Source organism: Notechis scutatus, chromosome 3 (genome assembly GCF_049901735.1).
Source record: "Notechis scutatus isolate UNSWTSFEM ecotype Mainland chromosome 3, rNotScu1.2, whole genome shotgun sequence".
In the NCBI taxonomy this organism is placed as follows: Eukaryota; Metazoa; Chordata; class Lepidosauria; order Squamata; family Elapidae; genus Notechis; species Notechis scutatus.
Genome location: NC_142011.1, coordinates 73,762,751 through 73,783,793, shown reverse-complemented (window position 1 = coordinate 73,783,793; position 21,043 = coordinate 73,762,751). Strand labels below are relative to the sequence as shown.

Below are 21,043 nucleotides of genomic sequence, written 5' to 3'. Positions count from 1 at the left end.
TACCAGACTCACTTTCTAAGTATTCCAGTACACTTCCTACATTTCTCTTGATGTAGGGAACATTTTTCCAATTATCAGTTGCAGATTCAGTCTTCACACACAAATTAAACAAGATGCTCAGCAATTGCACAAGAAAACCATATAATATTTTAACATTTCTCAACTTATGTACTGTATAGCTCCAAGCCTTAACCTTTTTCAATATTCTGACAACATTTATGATTTTTTTCCCCATCCATTTTTTCTTAGACATTCACGTTTTCAGTAAAGAGTTTACTTCAATTGCATTATTTGACAATCTCTCTCATTTCCAGGTGAACCTTTACAATTATTTCCAGTCTCCCATGCCCCCTGTGCCAGTTTCACTTCAAAACAGCTTGTTCCTTTTATTTTGAATCCATTCTGTCAAAGGATCCTTATTCAGATTTTTCTCCCAGTTTCAAAATAATACAGTATTTTGTTTCTATTAATATTGCTCTGTAATTTTTCTGGTTCTTTTAATCCTAATTGGCATTTGCTCTTTTTCTCTGTGTAAACATTCTGCAATATCTTTCTATTGTTCTCATTTTTGTATCATTTTGTACCATTCTGTACCATTCTGTACCATTCTCACTTTTGTAGTTTAAAACCACCTTATAATGCCTTTATAAGACCACACTTGGGATATTGTACACAGTTTTGGTCACCATCTTATAAGAAGATGTTGAAACTCTAGAAAAAGTGCAGAGAAGAGCAACAAAGATGATTAAAGGACTGGAGGGTAAAACATATGAAGAACGGTTGCAGGGATTAGGAATGTTTAGTTTAATGAAACTAAGAACTAGAGGTGACATGATAGCAATGTTCCAATATTTATGGGCTGCCACAATGAAGAGAGGGGGGTCAATCTATTCCTCAAAGCATCTGGAGGCAGAACAAGAAGCAATGGATGGATAATAATCAAGGAGAGAGCCAACCAAGAAACTAGGAAAAATTTGGTGACAGAACAATTAATCAGTGGAACAGCTTGCCTTCAGAAGTTGTGGGTGCTCTATCACTGGAGGTTTTTAAGAAGAGATTGGACAACTGTGTATCTGAAACGGTATATGGTCTCTTGCCTGAGCAGGAGGTTGGACTGGAAGACCTCCAAGGTCCCTTCCAACTCTGTTATTCTGTTATATATTGATTGTTATATTATTACTTCATTCATTAGCACATGTTCTTTCAATACATTCCCTTTACATTCCAATTTTTAAATTTTCTTACACCATGATCGTTGCCAAACAGACCAATAGATATTTACTTCTACTACCAATCATGACATTGATCAATTGAGACTTCCACACAATAGGCTTAAAAAAAATAATAAGATAAAAAAGGTTACCAGAACTTCAATGCCCCATGTAGCATTTCCTGTTAACAGTAAGGCAAATGATGTCAACTTAACATATTTTGGATATTATGTCACAAGAACCACCAAAACCCAGTTTAAGTCCTAACATGCTCATACTGTTTTAACCTGGGGTTTAGAGAATATATCACAAGCTAAGATACTGCTGCCTGCACCCCAGCAAATAGGAAGTACATGTAGAAATGCAAACAATAGGCTCATTGATCTGCCATTTCTCCTCCAGAGAGAAACTATGGGCAATGTTGCTTGAGAAGACATGGAGGGGGCCTACTTACCTCAGGACATGCATTCCAGCCCCTCATTAACAAAGAGGAGATAGGCTTGGGAATTGAATAGCCAATTGGAGGTCTGATGTGATGATAGGCCATATCAGCTGCTGCAGCGGCTGTGAATAAGAACATGATGAGGCTGAATTATTGATCATCCCCAAAAGCAGACTCAGGATATGAAGCCAACATTTAAAGGTAAGTTAACTGAAAATATTTTAGCCTTCCAAAGGCTCAACATACCTAAGCAATCTGTTTTGTGCTGAAAAACAAAACTGTTCTATTTTAAAGTAACCTTATTTCAGATTCCATGCCTCAGAGAAGGAAAACACCCAGGCTGGCCAATCCAGTGAACAGGTCATCAAATTTGATTTCATCATTCTTGCTGGCATAAAGTTTTCCCCATTGGGAAAGCTCCTAGGTATCTAATTTAGTTTAGTTTAGTTTAGTTTAGTTTAGTTTAGTTTAGTTTAGTTTAGTTTAGTTTAGTTTAGCTTAGCTTAGTTTAGCTTAGCTTAGCTTAGCTTAGTTTAGCTTAGCTTAGTTTAGCTTAGCTTAGTTTAGTGTCTACCTCTATAACAGGGAGAATTTGGATAGAGTATAATAGGGAATGGTTTGTTTCCAGTGGTGGGCTGCAATTTTTTTAACAACCGGTTCTCTGGCTGGGTAGGCATGGCTGGTTGGTCATGTGACTGGGTGGGTAATGTCACTCATCACACCCAGCCCTGCCTCCTGGTCACCTGCCTCAAAGGAAGAGGTAAGATTCAGCCAGTTGAGGCTAATTCCACCACTGGCTAGCTCCACCCCCGCCCATTTTTCGGCCCATTTTTCAGCCATTTTTGGCAGGTTTTTTGGCCATTTTCAGGGCATTTTTGGCTGGAAAATGGCCCAAAATGGCCTGAAAACAGCCCCCAAAACAGGCCATTTTGGGATTGTTTTCAGACCATTTTCCAGGCCATTTCCAGGCCATTTCCAGGCCATTTCTGGCCCAGAAAATGGCCTGAAAACAGCCAGAAAAACAACCTGAAAATGGCCCTGAAAACAGCCCAGAAAATGGCCCAAAAATGGCTCTGAAAACAGCCTGAAAATGGCTCAAAACCAGCTGATTTGAGGCCCCTTTCAGGCCTTTTTCAGCCCAAAAAGCAGCTTGAAAACGGCCCCCAAAACAGGCCAAAAAGGAGGCAGGGGTGGGGCCAACCAGTGGTGGGATTTTCCGATTCACCAAACTGTGCCTAATCTTAACCACCGGTCTGCCAGAACCGGTGCAAACTGGCAGCAGCCCATCTCTGTCTGTTTCCCTTTCATTAGGGATATTCCTTTTTTACAATTCTTAATATTGCAGAATAAGAGTCTTTTCTAAGATAAGACTACAAATCAAATTAATTAGGAGGTAAGAGAATGACATGATGAAATAATCTCTGATCATATTCATAGAATGGTTTTCTATCCTGGGGTATTTATTCTAATGATTCATGACTTTTATAATGTAATCACTGCTCATTCAGGAATAAATAGCATTATATGATTTCAGTGGGATTTTACTTCCTTGAAATAATCAGAGATGATCCCTAACAATTTTTGTATTGTATCTTCAACTGTATCTTCAATCAGTCAACACAATGCATGTTTTAGAAAAACAAAAAAAGCCCAGTTGCCTTTTGAAAAAGCACTTTTCGGACAACCATGACCTGGATAACTGGGAATTTCCATAGATATTCAACATAATAGAGTTCTGAATATAAATGCTGTAACACCATTAAATTTGTAATCTGATAATTTTCATTGGAAAACTAAATAATACAATTGGATGCTATAATGACTTGCATTTACTCTAGATGGATCAATTTGTGTATATTTAGAAATCTACACTTTTTTACATATGATACTCAAAGGATAAGGATTTACAAGGTACTCTCTCTGCTCCTGTTCAACATTTATATGAAGCTGCTGGGTGAGATCATCCATCACCATGGACTGAGGTATCACCAATATCCTGATGATATTCAGCTGTATGCCTTGGCCCGTGGTGAGTTAAGTGTTGTTGTGTCCTCCCTTTCGCAGTGCCTGGAGGATGTTAGGGGCTGGATCGGGAGCAACGGGTTGAAACTAAACCCTTGCAAGACCAAGTGGCTCTGGGTTTGGGGTTCATTGGTTCAGGAAGAATTGCCACCTTTGGTCTTGGATGGGGTGGCACTACCCCAAACTGACCCTGTGTGTAATCTAGGGGTTTTCCTGGACTCATGACTCCTGCTCAAAGAGCAGGTGGTGGTCATGGCCTGGAGGACCTTTGCACAACTGCAGGTTGTGCACCAGTTATGCCCTTTCCTGGACCAGCAGTCCCTACTCACAGTCACTCATGCCCTAGACATTTCCCATTTTGATTACTGCAACGGAGATGCCCTTGAAGAGCATCTGGAAGCTCTAGTTGGTGCAAAATGCAGTGGCCTGCATGGTTTTGTGCAGACCATGGTGTGCACATGTGTCGCCTCTCCTGCAGGAGCTGCATTGGTTGCCAATTTGCTTTCAGGTGCAATTCAAAGTGCTGGTTATCACCTTTAAAGCCCTTCATGGCTTGGACCAGGCTATCTGAGGGGACATCTTTTGCCAGTCACATCTACCTGACCCATTAGAGCGGAGAGGCAGGGAATGCCTATCCCTGGGGGAGATACACCTGGTGGGACCCAGAAGAAGGGCCTTCTCCATGGTGGCTCTCTCTCTCTGGAATATCATTCCCCCAGAGATTAGAATGGCCCCCACTCTAGCACTCTTCCAGAAGGCACTGAAGACCTGGTTTTGCCAGTGGGCCTGGGGAACCCAGAGAGGGATAGAGCCCATCAAATAGCTAGTGTGATCTGCTGTCGTCGGGGAGGGGGGTGGGAGTTGGGGTGGTGGTGATATTTTATTTTATTTTTTTCCAGATTTTGTTCTATTGTACTTTATTAATTTATTTTGTTCTTTTTGTTAGTTTTTATTGTTTTTTTAATTTTAATTTTAATTTTTTGTTTTAAATATGGTTTTACATTGTGTAAGCCATCTCGAGTCACCATGGGCAAATAGGCAGCAATATAAACAAATAAACAACAAATAAAACAAATAAACAAACAAATCAATAAAGTGTCATGTATGCAGGCCATACTCCCTAACTTTCCTGGGGTGGATTTTAAAGATGTCACTTATTAAAAGATGTGTCCAAAACTTTGTACGTATCCTGTAATGTGTATAGTAATCAGTACAATTGTCAAGTTTTACCATTAAAAAAAAATCCAGAGTCTTTACTGTTAAAATTAAGTAGGTTGTCATATTTTCTTAAAAGTAATACAAAAATGGGAGAGGTGTCAAATGTAGGTAGTTCCAGCTAATATATGATTTATATTCTAATTGAGGAGATACCATTATACTATGTCTTTTTCTTTCAACATCCCTCCATTATAAATTCACTTCTGCTGTAATATTTTCCATTTATTTGGTGTGTGTTATACTTAATGTGGGAGAACTGTCTTCTGCCTCCATGTTATGATAGAAGTATAGGCTGTAGTTTAGTCCCTGGTCGTTTCTTAATTAATAATAGTGAATTGCAACAAGTCAGTCTTAATGGATAAATTTGCAACTCCCTAGAAAATAAATTTCACAATTACCTTCTAGGGTTGAATAAAGACACTGAACATTAACTGACATTCAAATCCAAGCAGCAAATTTGCCTCCTGAAGCTAAACTCCACCTTCAACTTCAATTGGAATCTATATTTATTAATCTTCATATCCCTGTTCCTCTCACTATTACCCCAGTGGCTTTTCCTAAGCAACCACTGCAGACAATATAGCAAAAGGAGACAAAGTTCTCCATATTTGGATAGCGAGAGCAGCGAAGTTTGTTTCTCTGGACTTAACTCAGTATGACCTCTTATTCCCATGTAGTAAAAGGAAGCTACTACAACAGCCCTAAATGGTTCATTCATTCAGCTTTACACTGGCTATTAAGTGTAATTCTTCTTCACAAAAATCTTTTGCTCACAGCCTAATTGATAAACACCATTGCCGTAGCTTAATTGGTTGGCAGTTATGCCTTATGTAAAGGATTGTTACCTTTTTATTTCAATTATGCTTGTATTATAAAACCTAAGCAGTTTTTCAGCACACTGCCAATCTTTCATTCTTTTTAAGATGCTTGACTTCTATCTTCTGTATTATCTTTCTGTATTATTTAGCCTTATTTTAAAATTCATCATAGATTAATACTCAGCCAATTGCCTTGCTTTCCCAAAGAGAATTAAAAGACTGGGGTCAAAAAATGTTCAGTAGGCAGTGTTTGTGTTTTGTCATCTCTTTCTTTCTTCCTAACAAAGAGGAAAACACAATTCTTCCTTGCTTCTAGAAATCTTTGTAAAGGACATGACCCGAGAGGAGAGTATGGAATAGCTTGCAAGCTTTTAACAACTGGAATTATACCTCTTAGAAAAAGAGAGTTCCAAAGAAGACAGCCAAATGGAAATAAAGAGCTGAAGGGAAAGTTATGTATTAATGGCCACATGAAATAAAAAATCCTTTTCTGAGCATTATCCACTTGATTCTTACTATTTACAGATCTTGACTAAGTCAGCGGTCATTCTGACCTTGGCCGAGTAATGCCTGTGTCTCAAAATACCCTGGGCTGGGACAAAGGCTTAATGTCTGCTTTCTTTTCTTAATCTGAATGCTTTGTTTCCTGCACTCTCCATTTACTATGACTAGATTATTCCTAGGGAGTTGTGAAACCCATTGAAGCATTTGTTCCAATGCAGTGAATTGAGATAATAGGACTGAATCAGCCATTATGAATGTAGAGGTTTACTCTGACCACAGCTCCATCATAATGACTGAAAAGCCACTCTGATAATTAAATGGTGGCCTATAAATCTAATAAATAAATGTTTTATAAATAAGACGGCATTGAGGGATCTTCCTTTCCTCATTGAAATATTTGACAGTGCATGTCATATCAATTTGGTGACAGTATTCAAATATCCATTCTATGACAGGAGCCCCAAATAATTTGATAACTGAATGAAATTAGCTGGGTTCACATAACATGCATCATATCACTAAGGTGGAGAAATGTCTATCGAATGCATTTGAACAGCAGGATCAATTCTGACTAGTATTAACATTGTTTAGGTCTTCTGTACCTTGATGTAAGTTTCCCACAACATATTTAACCTGAATTAATCCATTTTCTGGGTTCATAACATGCTAAACCACAGACTAATGTGGTTAGGGTTGCTGTTAGGCTTAGTCTATTGTTTAGCATATTGTGAACCCAGAAAATGAATGCAGGTTAAATATGTTGTGTGAAACCAGCCACATGTTCAGAAATTTGTTAGATCAAAATGAGGAAGAAAGAATTTTATTTATATTTTGTGGCAGAATCTGAAGGACAATATCTACTAACTTAATTTCAAGAAACACACAAACCTAGTTGCATGGAGAATTAAGAAAACCTCGTGAGATCGAAAAAGGGGCAAGGCAAGAATGCCTTTTATCTCCACTTTTGTTCATCCCAGCTCTTGAACTATTGATTAGAGATATAAGGAAGGATGAGAGACTTGCTGGAATCAAGAGTGAAAGGTAAGGACATATGCTGATGGTATGGTGATAATTCTGAAAGAATTCCTTAAATAGAAATATTAACGGAAAAGTTAAAATATTTTGGTGTGCTAGCTGGTTTTAAAATTAATAGTCAAAAGATAAAGATGTTAACCAAAAAAGAAAGAAAGAAAAAAAAAGCAAATGGAAGACCAAATATAATGGATGGAAAAACTAGTTTTAAGACTGGAAAAAAGGGAAAAAAGGATTTGGTTATTAGAAATGTTGAAATATGAAAAGAAAGCATCATGCATGATGTATCTTTAGAGACAGAGGATAAAATATAAATACATTTATAAATGCTGTAAAGAAAATTGGAAACCACTTTTTATATTTTCTTTCTTTCTTGTCCTCTTTCTTTCTTTTCTTGTTTATTACTTTTCTTTTACTTTACTTTTATATTCCCTTTTCTTTAAATTCATATTGTTTTTATTCTGTTAACGTTTTCTTTAATAAAAATTCATTTAAAAAAGTAAATTTAGTTGCAAAGCTACTTCAATGGCCCTCCATATTCTACCTCAAAACCTCATTCCTCTACTTGAATAGATTTAACAAATTAATGCCAGCAAACCCATCAATTAAAATATATAATTTGTTTTTCTGAAAAAGGAAAAGAGAGAAGGAGAAAAGAAGAAGAAGAATGGACTAAGGAAACAATAATAATTCCATAAAAGTCAGAAGAAATGTAAATCTGGATTTAATAAGTTCTCAGAAGGAAGCATAATAAAGGAATCTTCAGTTTTCAGCAACAAACTATAAGAACAGAAGTTCAATAAATATTTAGCTTTAAATGCATTGGAAGAATAATGATGCTGAAAAGCCCAGCAAAGGAGAAATGGAATGGAGTGCTTTTGTACAAGACAAGAGAAGCTAATTAGTGAGAAACAACAGATACATGTTAAAACAGGAAGATTCAGGGGAATTCTTCAGACAGCAAGCTTCTTCAGTGTTTAGAAGACTGTTAGCACTATGAAAGCATTTGGCTGTTAATAGCAGTAAGGAGAAACCTGAAAAATCAGTAGAGAAAGGCAGGTCTATGAAATTCGCCATGGCCAACTTGTCATGGCTAACTTTCCATGGCCAACTCACTGCAAGTTGTCCCATTCTGTGAGAAGCAGCTAGGAAGAAGGAAAGAGAAGACACTGCTGTTTTCCACAGAGGTGGACCTTTTTTTTGTCCCACCCTTCTTTGTTATACTTCTTGAGAAGTATAAATCACAGAACGTATTTACAGCATAAATCTTCTTTTGTTACTACAGTAAACTGACTTCTTCAGAAACTTCTTTGGTTTAGGCCAGTGGTAGTCAGCCTGGTCCCTTCTGCCCACTAGAGGGCATTCCAGCTTTCATGGTGGATGGTGGGGGTTTTGTCCCCTACTTTATAGATCACCATTACTGTGGAACAGATGGGCGGTTAGAGAAAATTTTACTACTAACAGAGAAACAAAAGTGGGCGGTAGGTATAAAAAGGTTGACTACCCCTGGTTTAGGCTGCGTTTGGTAGCAGCAAGCCAGTATTTGGATCCAAATGAACTTAGTGAAATGCACACCTCTCTTTTTTAAAAAAGAATTAGATCCCACCAAATCCATAAGAGGTAACTGATCATTCTCCTTCCACTCCCAAATCTTGAAAAAGAAAAAATCAAGTATCTTCTTGAATTAGCAAAGGTTATGTGCATCCAGATATAAATCCTGAGTTGAAGAGGAGTCAGCTAGAAGATTTCCAAGGTCCCTTTGAAACTACACAATTCTAAAATGCAGTAATTGACACTGGATTAATTCATTTAATGCATGGTTTTAGCTCTGAAGGTTCCCCAGCACACATGTGTCTGGCTGTGATGTGAGTACTTTTCTGCTTCTGCTTTCTGGTATCTTTTCATCAACATATGAAACAACATCTTTTAGGCACCAATCCCTGTAGTAAAGGAATATTAAAATTCTAGTAAGCCTAAACCAGTTTGGAGGAAATATCTAAGGACTAAATGTTATTATCAGCTATTCAGTTGCCTGTATGATTCTTTTTTTTTTTTTTTAAACGAGGTCCTGATTTCAATGAGTACTGTGGCTTGATTGCAATACCCTGTCTCTACAGGTTTTATGTAAAACCGAAACCTCATAATATTAAACAGAACAAATAAATAGGCAAGCATTTCTCTAAAAGCAAGTTGAAATTATTCACATGCAGAGCCTTGCTTTATTGTGCAACAAGCTTGCTGTTAAACAGGCTCAGAGTCTTACCTGGCTTCAGGTGAGCAAATGGGACTTCTCCTGTTAACAGTTCCCAGAGACACAAGGCATAGCTGAAAACATCAGCTTTTATGGTGTACCGGGTACACTGTGTGAATACTTCAGGGGCCATCCAGCGCAGATTCTACATATCAAGACAACATCAATAATGCAATAATCGTATGTTATGTCCCTTCACAAGGGAGCCCATCTCTTCTCTATTTTATCTCTGTTTGTTTTCTGATGCTATGCTAACGAAATAATTCCATGAATGAAAGGAAAGAATAGCGATTGGGTTGTTTCCATATTAACATGCAGCAAAGGCATTATAGATTGCATTTTGAGATTCATGGCCTGCAAAACACCAGAACAATTTTCATTGTACATGTTTCCACTCTGAAATACAATTTTACTGAAGACTGTCTGAAATCAGTTTTGCAATATGTCTGGGTACAGAGGAGCAACATGCATTCGGTGACAAATGTAGCCCACTAATAAGCACTGAATGTACAAACAATTGAAGTCTATGGTCTCTCTTCTTGTACGTGCAGCTTACTGCAGGTTCACTGCCAGTTTCAGGCTTCCTTGTCCCTTTTCAGGCTTTGGAATTGTTGACTGTGCTCCTGAGCAGCTTAGTACTCGGAATGAGCTTCTGGCTTGATTCTTGGCAATTGAGGATGGAGTCGGCAGCTCCATTTACAATGAGTACAGATGGTTCGTGTTTCATGACTGTTCATTTAATGATTGTTCAAATTTATAGCGATGCTGAATGAATGATAGTTACAACTGGTCCTTGAAATTATAGCTGTTGTGGTCTGCCAGTGGCCTGAAGAGATGGCAGCAGAGTTGGACATTGGGGAGTCTGGAGTCCTGGAGTCTGGGGAGGGCTCGGATGAGGGAACTGCATCTGACACAGAGATGGGGCCAGAGCCATCTGAGAGTTATGTGTTGACTCTGGAGCCCCAGAATCTGACATCAGTGAGGCAGAGGAACAGGGGGAGCCTGTTCCCAGTGCACACTTGTGCAGAGCTGCCAGGAGGCAAGAACAGTTAAGACAAAACGGGCGACTCGGAGTAAGGCTTGGAGATGATTGGCCCCTCCCATAAGACATAAAGGAGGAGCAAAGGGACAGGAACCTTTGCAGGAAGCAACTTTGTTCGTTCTGGTCGGTTTAAAATCTGAAGCTCCGTGTTGACTTTGTGCTCTGTTTGGCCTTGTACAGCTAATTGGCAATTTAGTCTTTGGCAGCATTTCAAGGGAGATAAAGGTGGGTGCTTATCAGCCTTATCCCGAAAAGGCTATGGCAGACTTCTGTTGGACTATTCATAAACTGTTTGGGACTCATTATGGGCTGTGAATGCATATAATTCACAGCTGTTGAAATTTTTTTAAAAAAAGTTTTTTTGGGAACAGCATGTGATTGTCTCAGGAAGCCTTGGTCAGAACAATAGCTGTTGCAACATCCCCGTGGTCAAGGGATAAAAAGATTGGGTTCATGGCAGTCTTCCACATTTATGACCATAGCACGCCCTTCAACTCTTACCACCCACCTATCTCCTGCACATCTGTGCTTTTTTTTGGGGGGGGGGAGGCTCCTTGCACTCTACCACCTATCTCTGACACATACACTGCCACACCAACTGACTTCACTGTCTTCTTTCTCCTATGCTGATGAAGTGTGTTAGTGTTTTGGGAGCTCTTCAGGAGGCCCCTATGAGGCTGAGGGAAGCCTGTGTGAGGGCCTTGTGAAGGGCCAGTGGCTGCCTCAGCTGGGTAGCCCTCATCAGCACTGGGAGAAAAGGGTAGCAGAGGTCAAATGAAGGCACCTGGGGGAACTGGGGTTGGTGAGGGTGGCACCAAAACAGCAGAGATTGAGAGATATATGTGAGGGGGAGGTGAGCATGGCAGGTCAGGAGAAGCATGCAGTCCTTGCCTAATGATGGCATGGTTGCCAATCTGGCCAAATGATCACAATCTGGAAACTGCTGTCAATAAACAGTGTTGTCATGTGATGTTTTGTCTAACGAGAGGCTTCACTTAGTGACCCAAACCCCAGTCCAAGTAGGATCATTAAGTGAGGACTACCTGTAATTCTTTGGATTTGAAAGAAGCCTCACTAAGATGTTTATATGGTGATAGAAATGAGGACATTTTTAGAGAGTTCTGGTTTAGTGAATTGGGCTAGAAAAGTTTGGAAATAATACCCATAGTGGCAATCAGCATGCTTAGGGAGATCCTCAGTAAGGTTAATCTGTGGGGGTTCCACCAACAACAACTCAGTTCTCCCCTCTCAGGCACTGTATTTTGCAAAGACAATTTGAGAAAAGGGATTTTCTCAGAACAGCACCAAATTTGCAAGCTGTCAGTGACAATTCTCAGTACAAAGCACAACATTCGTTTCACAGGAGTTCTTCATGAAAACTTGGAAAGGAAAAAACAATTACAACATAAGCAGGAGTGGGCGGGAAGCTAGTCCACCAAGAGTTACAATTTGATTCTGAACTAAAGTTGCTAATGTAAGCTAATATTAGGATACTTAGTGATGCAAACTAGAACCCATTGCTGCATGCAAAGTAGAAAGAACATTTTTTTCCTCAATAATCTTTGTCGCTCTTGAGCAGTCTACTGAAAATTAATGTAGACAAGAAACAATAGAACACACTATCAATATACTTTAACTTGGATATATATATATATATATATATATATATACATACATATATACATACATACATACATATAAAAATAAATAAATAAATAAATATATACCGTGTTTCTCACAAAATAAGGCTGGGCCTTATTTTTTTTTAACCCCTGAAAAAATGGCTAGGCCGTCTTTTCGGGGGTGACTTAATTTCCTCCCCCACCTAGAGCGGCCCATACACACGTACCTTGCCGCGAGGCCGCTTCTGTCGGCTGACGAAAGCTCCCCGAAGGCATAGTCCCCAGCTGCTTCAGGGCGTGGCGTGGCTGCCCATGTCCCCTTGCCTTTAGGCAGTCTCTTTTGGGGGATGGAAGCTCCCCAAATGCAGTCACCAGCCGGTTGAAGCGGCCTCGGGGCGAGCACGCACACAACACACACACACACACTCCCCTCGCCATGAGGCCGCTTCTATCGGCTGACGAAAGCTCCCCGAAGGCATAGTCCCCAGCTGCTTCAGGGTGAGGCGTGGCTGCCCATGTCCCCTTGCCTTTAGGCAGTCTCTTTTGGGGGATGGAAGCTCCCCAAATGCAGTCACCAGCCCCTTCGATCAGCCGGTTGAAGCGGCCTCGGGGCGAGCACACACACACACACACTCCCCTCGCCACAAGGCCGCTTCTATCAGCAGACGAAAGCTCCCTTGAAGGCAGAATCCCCAGCCGCTTCAGGGTGAGGCATGGCTGCCCATGTCCCCTTGCCTTTAGGTAGAATCTTTCAGGCGATGGAAGCTCCCCAAATGCAGTCAATCGGCTGGTAGAAGCGGCCTTGTGGCGAGGGGAGTGTGTATGCGCGCAATATGACAAACACAATACAGAAGCCTGATGATGGCAGATGAGATTCTGCTGAAACGTTGCTACAACTTTAAAAGCACAACTACAATGACGTGGGAAAATACCCGAACAAAGCTGAATACCATACATGTAAGTACCCGCGAAAACTTATACACACACACACACACACACACACACACACACGTATACTATACATAGAACATACACACACACACTCAAACACATGAAAATGTTAAAGAGAAAAAAAGAGAAAAAAAAGGCAAACCCCAGGTTGCTTGGTCATATTGTCTTCATCCAGAGACTGCAAAAATCTTGATTCTAAGATTAAAAATTAAAGTAAAAACAAAGGGAGGACAGTATTTGTAAATCAGTATCACTTAATTTAGATAAGCAAGTGGAAAAAAGTGTAAGCAGCTAATATGAAAACAAAACAGAAATGCAGTAATACTGCAGCTGAGTATCCAAGTGATTGGTTTCATGAAGCATAACAATAATTTTGTAAAAACACAGAAATTATTTGAATATTTCAGCAACGAAGACTTCAGCATGCTGCCAAAGACCAAACCAGGTATTTCAATTCCTTAACGATGCTGCACATGGCAACTTCTAATGCAGAAAAATGCTGTATAGGTTTTTTTGTTCTTATTTTTGCATATTTAAAGGCTTTTTACTTTAAGCGCAGGGCCCTTTTACACAAACATCTACAATTAAGAGTTGCTATATGGAAATACTGTATCTTTGCAATCATGAGTCAATCACAGGACAAAGAATCAGTGACATTTTGCAGACCTCGCTTTTACCATTTGTACCAACCTGTCATGTATCCAAACCGGACTACAAGAATTGGAGGAACATAAGGGTGCGTGCTTCTGCAAAATATCTCCTGCAGCTCAACTGATGACTCAAAGCCAATTATATATAAGTGATCTGTGACATGTACTCAACATTCCAAAGTATCCATCCACCCATGCAAAATCATTATGTCATCTTGGTGTTTTTTTTTTTTACAGAACATGGAAAAATGTACTGTGTTTTTTTTTTTTAAATCCATTTGTTTTACCTCCAAAATCAGCAACAACAGCATGGCCATCTTCATACAAGAGAATATTGTGACTGTAGAGAAAAAAATATTTTAGATGTCTTTGATTAGACATAGAGGAATATAGTAATAATCTGTGCATGAGATTGTGTCATGCTCTTGTATATTATGTCTAAGCAGTGTCTTTTTTAAAAAAATCAAGTAGCCCTTAGGATCTTGCTAATCGTTATTACTGGAAAACACACATACACAAACATACATAAAACATTGTGTGTTTCTGTATCTGATTGTATACACCCACACATACACATACATGAAAGGCTGACAGCTTAGGAAGTCAAAATGTCAGAGTAATTCTTTAATTAGTAAGTAGAACAAGTATATTGCCTAATTAGTGGAAGATCATCTGTAACAGTCTTATTAATTATGTGACAGCATTATCTAGAAGGAATGAAGATGCTGACATTTGGGGACTGAACTCAGTGATAACATTTCAATAAAGTCAGAAGACCTGATTATCCTCTCAGTTAAGCTCCACTCAGCTAAAATGAGCCACTCCTAATTTACAATGGCATAAATGAGTGCAAGGAAAAAGAAGTGCAGAATCCAGCTGTGAGCAGACTACTGCCAACACCTATAAAAGCTTCTTAAGGAGAAGGCTATTTAGAACTGTTTTCAAAAGGCTAAATTCTCTTTGAAAACTTGATTTAATTTCACAGACTCTCATCATATATTCCTGGTATTCCCCCCCCCACCACCACCACCACATCTTTTGTATAAAAGAACTATGAAGGATTTACATGGATCTTACCTCTTCATGACAAGGTAATCTTTAAAATCATTACAGCTACCACCCTGGGGAGAATAGCCTTCAGAAGGACTCTAGTTTGTAATGATGGAACCTTCTCCAATACATGCAGAAAGATTTTTAGCTCTGGAATGGCTTGATTGCATTGGCAGATGCTAGCAAGAGAGCTTAATGACTATTGTGCACCTGCCTACTAGATTTCTTTCAGTGCATTATGTTCTCCACTGTGAGAGAATATCAAAATCTCAATTGTGTGGAGAAAAAGGAAATATTCTAGTCAAAACTAAATTTGCAATAGATCAGTATGTCGGTTGGGACGAGATTAAAACTCTCAGGATATTCCAAACATTTGCAAGTGAGGGAAAAGAGACAGTCTTTTGGTTACCTGCAGCCCCACCAAAACATGCAAACAGCAACATAACACATTCATCAGATGGATAAGCTGTGAGAGTCTAGGGTTACCCAGAATTAATGCAACCACAACAATGGAATTCAAGGAATGAACCAGTCCTTCAATTCCATTTGCATTTATTTCTTCTCAAATGTTTTATTATCATATATTCAGGTACAGTTACTTAGCTCAACAGTAAAATAAATCCCTGCAATATCCTTATCTCCACAAAGCTGAAAGCCTACAGGGCTGTGGTTATCCCTTTTCTTCTATATGAATGTGACTCCTGGACTCTGTACCAAAGACACATCAAACAACTGGAGAAATTTCACATGTGTTTTCTCTGCTCTACCTTCAGCATTGGTTGGCAAGGTCAGGTCTCCAACCTGGAGGACCTGGACCATGTGGGATCCATCAGCATTGAGTCCTTATTATCAAAGCTCAGATAATATGGAAAACATCACCAGAATGGATGACTGCCACATGCCTCGCCAGTTGCTTTCTAGTGTACCGGCGTCTGGGAAGAGACCTAGAGCCAACCACAGAAGCACCACAAAATCCTGGGGGAGAAAACTATGCCACTGTGTTATCCACCGAAGAGAACTAGAAGCTGCAGCTGTTGACAAAACCCATTGGTGAGCTCTGTGCTATGAAGCCTCCACCAGCTTTGAAGACAGGCATCACCACAAACTGATAGAAAACCACAAGTGGCATCAAAAAATAATAGCCACAGTTATTACAACAATGGACTTTTATTGCCCCCATTGTGGTAGATTCTACACTTCCAGAATGAGACTGTAGAGCCACTCCCATGTCCACAGAAAAACTGCATAACAGTGTATCTTCTTCAAACCCAAAAGACTACCATATAATAAGATGTGGAGCCATTTTCATATCACATTTCTATCCATAGTCACTCTGAGATGCATAAAGTTTGGCAGTTAAATACATTTAAAATATATTTTTATATTGAGTTATATCTTCAATATATCCCAAATAAAATATTTCCAATATATTGTGAATCTTGCTCTTTTGTCTGTTTTACTCACCTCTTCCTGCTGAAACCTAAAATGGCATCTCTGCCACCATCTATGCTTGATGGTTTAGATTTTTGACAAATTTTGCCTTCCTCATTACTTTCAATTCCTAGCTATGTTTACTGCATACATATCTCCCCTTTTCTGTTTTAAATATATGGCTGTTTTTGAATGCTGTCCCTCAAAAGTTTCTGACTTCAGATCTTCCCTTGTCCTTGATCACACATTCTGTTTACTCTCCTTCCTATTAATTGGCCAACTTGACAGGGCACAGGTATTTAATATTAGCTTAGATTCAAGCTTCTAGTTTTGATAGGGCTTTGGTAGCCAAGGAGACTGCATTCTGATTGGATGCATATGTTAGCTGCAGTATTGTAGAGATAGGAGGCCCCAAGTAGTTACTTGTAAAACAACTGCCACCCTACTTCACGGATGCCAAAAAGATACTGAAATGAAGCAAATCAACAGAAGATGTGAACAATGGCACATCTCATTAACATGGATGCTTTTAAAGATAAGCTTAATCACCACAATCAAATTTAGGAAAAGCACAGCTTCTTCCTGCTTCTCCCTGATTAAATTAAGCCTATTTTTTAATGTTTAAACAAGGTTTGTTTTTCCTTCCCTGCCAAGTTATTCTCCTCATTTCCAGTTTTTGTAGCCCTCTTTCTTTTTCCTTCTTGGTAGACACTTCTTGAGACATGTCTTTTTAAAACTCTTCTGGAAAGAAAGGGAAATGTGCGTACATGCATGTGGGTACTTGGGTGTGAAAGTGCCTTCTGTGACAGATTAGTTGCTATATGCTGATGAGATAAATAGCTTTTGGCTGATGTGCATATCACACATACAAGTATCTTTCTTTCCCACACAAACACAGACTTAATAGGAGGAATATCCAGCATTAGTTTCAACTGGTGTTGGCAGTCCCAAATTGACAAGATTGGAAAACTGGGCAGCACACAATAGTTGTGTCTATACTTATAATACTTTTGATGGACAACTGCCTTAAATTCAGAATTTGTTTTCCTCTTGGATAAACAATTCTCTGTTGCCCACTGGACATTTGTTGTCGTTAAGCCTTTTTACAAAGAATATTTTTTAAAAGGTAAAGTTTTGTAATTGATTCCAGGTAACTGCTTCTTCCTCTTACATAGTTCATTTCGCCCCCAAAAGAATTGTCCCCAAGAGGTATATAAGATCTCTCTGCCATATTGAGAAACTTAGATATTCAATGAAGTAGAATCACTTTAGGAGGCACTACTGAAAGCGATAACCTGTATTCAGGGGTGGGATTCAAATTTCTTAACAACCGGTTCTCTGGGCATGGCCTAATTTGTGGGTGTGGCTTAGTAGTCATGTGACTGACTGGGCATGGCTTGTATGTAAATATTATAAATATTTATGAAAATATTGATTTTTTTTAATAAAAAGAGCAACTTTTACCCCAAATCAGGCAAATCAGGCAGGCAGATTGAGTTGCTCACAGAATCACAGATTCACTTAGAGATCTACCATTCTGCAATCTATTGTCTGAGTTGCACTGAAAAATAGAAGCTTCAGTCCTAAGGAAGGTTCAGCTCTGCTTTTAGATTAGCTAGAAAGCAAGAAATCCAAAGATTTCCTGCTTTCTAGCTAATCTAAATCTCCTGGCACAGCAGAACAGCTGATAGTTGGGGGAAAAAAAGGAAAAATAGCAACTTACCAAAGGCAGGCAAATTGGATGGCACACATGCCAGGTAAGGAGTGAGTGGGTGGGGAGGGTAGAGTAGGGGCCAGCCAGTGGCACGATTTGCCAGTTCTCCAAACTGGGCAGAATCATAACAACCAGTTCTATAGAACCGGTCCGACCAGGTAGAATCCCACCTCTGCCTGTATGAGTGAAGAGCTCCTGGCACATTAGGAAACCCTCCAAGGTTTTGCAAAAAATAAATTTGATTTTTAATTTCATCGTATCATTAAAACATCAGTTTATGGACACATCTGCCCAACATGAGCTCACTTAAAAACAACTAAAATCCAGGAGAAGATGTGTTTAGTAATAGCCTCCAGCACTAGGAAATCTATCATCCCACTTAAAATTCAGTGTTGGCAGTCAACGCTTGGAGGAAGCAATGTGTAAATGCTCTTTCACATAATTCTATGGAAAGTATGCAAGGGAGAGAGGATACAGTTTTGCTTAAAAAATAATTGCAAGTGGTTCTGGTATCCAGTTATAATATGCTTTTTTTTTTTTTTAACAAATTTTATTAATTTTTAAAAACAATACACAAACAAACAAAACGTAGAATATAATAACATAAGATATCTTTTCTGAACAACAAATAAAACATCTTATTTAAAGACAGGATAGTTCCAAATTATCACATTTCCATACAAGCACAATTTAATATATATATTTATCTTATCTGTTCAACTTCATATCTTTTCCCAACTTCTCTTTATTTCTCCCTTTCCTTCTATTCAATTATATTTCTTTTGCCTTGGATTGTATATATTCATTGTATCTATCTGTCTTATTTACAATTTTGTTATTCTCTTCCAACATTCTTCTAGCGTTTTATTAATTCAAACATAGACAAACAAAACACAAAACATAAATACATAAAACTTCTTTTTGAAAAGCGGCTTACCCCGGGTTACATCTTTTTGTACAGACATAAATCAGATTCATGCTCGCTTAATATACTATTTCATATCTTATTTAACATTCTATATTTTCTATATATTTTCTCTCTTCTATTCACTCTCTTAATTCCATTTTATCTATTTCATCTCAGTTTAGATAATTATACTTGCATCTTTTGTCCTTTCTCTTTTAATTATCTATTTATCTTTTCTTTCTAATAGAATATTTCTCCTGTAATGACTGGTTGAAGTATGACAACTTTTTATCTTTCCCCTAAATTTAACACTTAAAATAATACATACTTTCCATACTGATTCTGCTTAGTACATTCTAAGTACTACATTTTAGAATAATAAAACAAAAAAAGAGAATTAAGTTTATAATATAGTAAAAACAATATTCCATAGGAAGTTAAACTCTATTGTTAAATCTTAAACATTTTTATACATTCCCTTTAATTCATTATTAACTCATATAATATTTCAGTTTTCTAACTCGATTTCAAATACTAATATCTACAATACAGTCTTAAGTACTTTTGCAGAATCATTTTTTAAAATTATATTTTACCCTTTGTCTCTGAAAAAAACCTGTTTTTAAACATCTTGTTTTAAACCTTTATGACTTCTCTTTCCTTTTTCCCTTCCTTTCTTATCAATTCTAGCCTTTTTGCCCCCCCCCATCTCTCAAATTCCACTCTCTTAATCTTCCCTCTCTGTTGTATTTCTCTTTTCTGTTGCTTTCTGACATTGTATCAATTTTTCATCTTATTTTTCCCTTTCTTGGTTGCTTTTTTAAGTTCTGAATTCTCCATTTTCTTTTCCCCCTTTCTCTTTTCTTCCTCCACTAAAATCATCTGTCCATTAAAGATGGCTTCTTCTTCTTCATCCCAGCCCTCTTGTTGTATTTCTTGGTAGGTAGAAATTGCCATTTCTAAAAAGTGAAAAATAGATCCAGAAGAGCCCTTGCCTTCTTGTTCCTCTTCTCTTAGCTTCTGAAATTCCATTTGCAATTCTTCAACGGATAATGCCATTTTTTTTTCTTTTTTAAGAACAACCCAAGTGTTTTTAATCTTTCAAGAAGTAGTTCCCAAAAATCCCAAAGTCACAAAGCAATCCAAATCAGAACAAACTGTTTCATTTAGCACCTTCTTCTTTTTATATTTTCTCTTCCTGGGGTAGAACAATTACACAGTTCCAAAGTAATTTTGTAGAAGTCTTATTGCCATTTATTTCTGGTCTTATAAACTCCAAGCAGTCTCCTTCAGTACAATCTTAAAATAAGTTCTTTACCTCTTCCCTCCCACTTATAGCAAAAAAAATTAGTTTTTAATTCCAATGTTCAGAAATCTTTTATCCCCTTGGCTTTAAAACTCAAGTTTAGTTACCTTCCATGCCCAAGCAGGTTTTTCAGATTTCCATCTGCTATTTCTGTGGGGAGGGAGAGTGAGAAAAAATAACTTTCCCTTTAATTTTCTTCCGCCGCTTTTACAGTCTTCTTGGGAAACAATCTATCATTCAAACGATTAACTTTCCAGGGTGTTTAAAAGTTCCTTGTTGTCCCGGTTCAGCCAAAAACTTTCACTTTCTCCGACTTCCTCCTGCACAATCTTACCCGGCTGCAGGCTTCTTTGTGGTGGCCATTGCTGACCGCCGCTCCACCGCCTTGGGAAAAAGGAGTTTAGCCAGCTGAGGAGGGGGTTTGCGATACCCCCAAGCCCCTACCCGGATCTCCTCTGTCTTCGGTTGCCTCTACGGGGCAACCATATCCTCCAGATCCAGCTGGATCGGAGGCACTTTGGTGGCGAGCGCAGCAGGAACCACGCACGATCGCGGATTCCTGCCGCCGCCGAAGCCTGCAAACCGGAAGTTCCCAGTTATAATATTCTTAATATTCATCATTGACCATGCTGTCTGTAAATTATGGGAGCAATAGACACATAATTTTGGGGTGGGCCAATGCTATGTAAGAGAGTATTAGAGAATATGATGGACATCTTTTCATGACTAGAAGGTAAGCTTAACAATTTGGGATGGCTGTGGGGGGCCTGAAATACTATACAGTGGAACCTCAGGTTGTGAACACTCCTGTTTGCGACCAAATTGGGTGGCAAACAAAAAATCCACACGATTTTTGAATTGGGTCACGATTC

General features: G+C 38.7%; 1 protein-coding gene across 2 annotated transcripts in view; it reads right to left on the bottom strand.

The window, feature by feature from the left end:
* LOC113419771 (serine/threonine-protein kinase TNNI3K) overlaps window positions 1-21,043 on the bottom strand; it is a 263,727-nt gene that overhangs the window by 56,867 nt on the left and 185,817 nt on the right. For both annotated transcript variants that reach the window (XM_087960477.1, XM_026679341.2), the window contains 4 exons: window positions 14,051-14,103; window positions 13,256-13,308; window positions 9,511-9,643; window positions 1,666-1,775 (listed from right to left, as the gene is read on the bottom strand). In XM_087960477.1, the coding sequence (XP_087816603.1) occupies window positions 1,666-1,775; window positions 9,511-9,643; window positions 13,256-13,308; window positions 14,051-14,103 (349 nt within the window). The remainder of the gene's footprint in view (window positions 1-1,665; window positions 1,776-9,510; window positions 9,644-13,255; window positions 13,309-14,050; window positions 14,104-21,043) is intronic.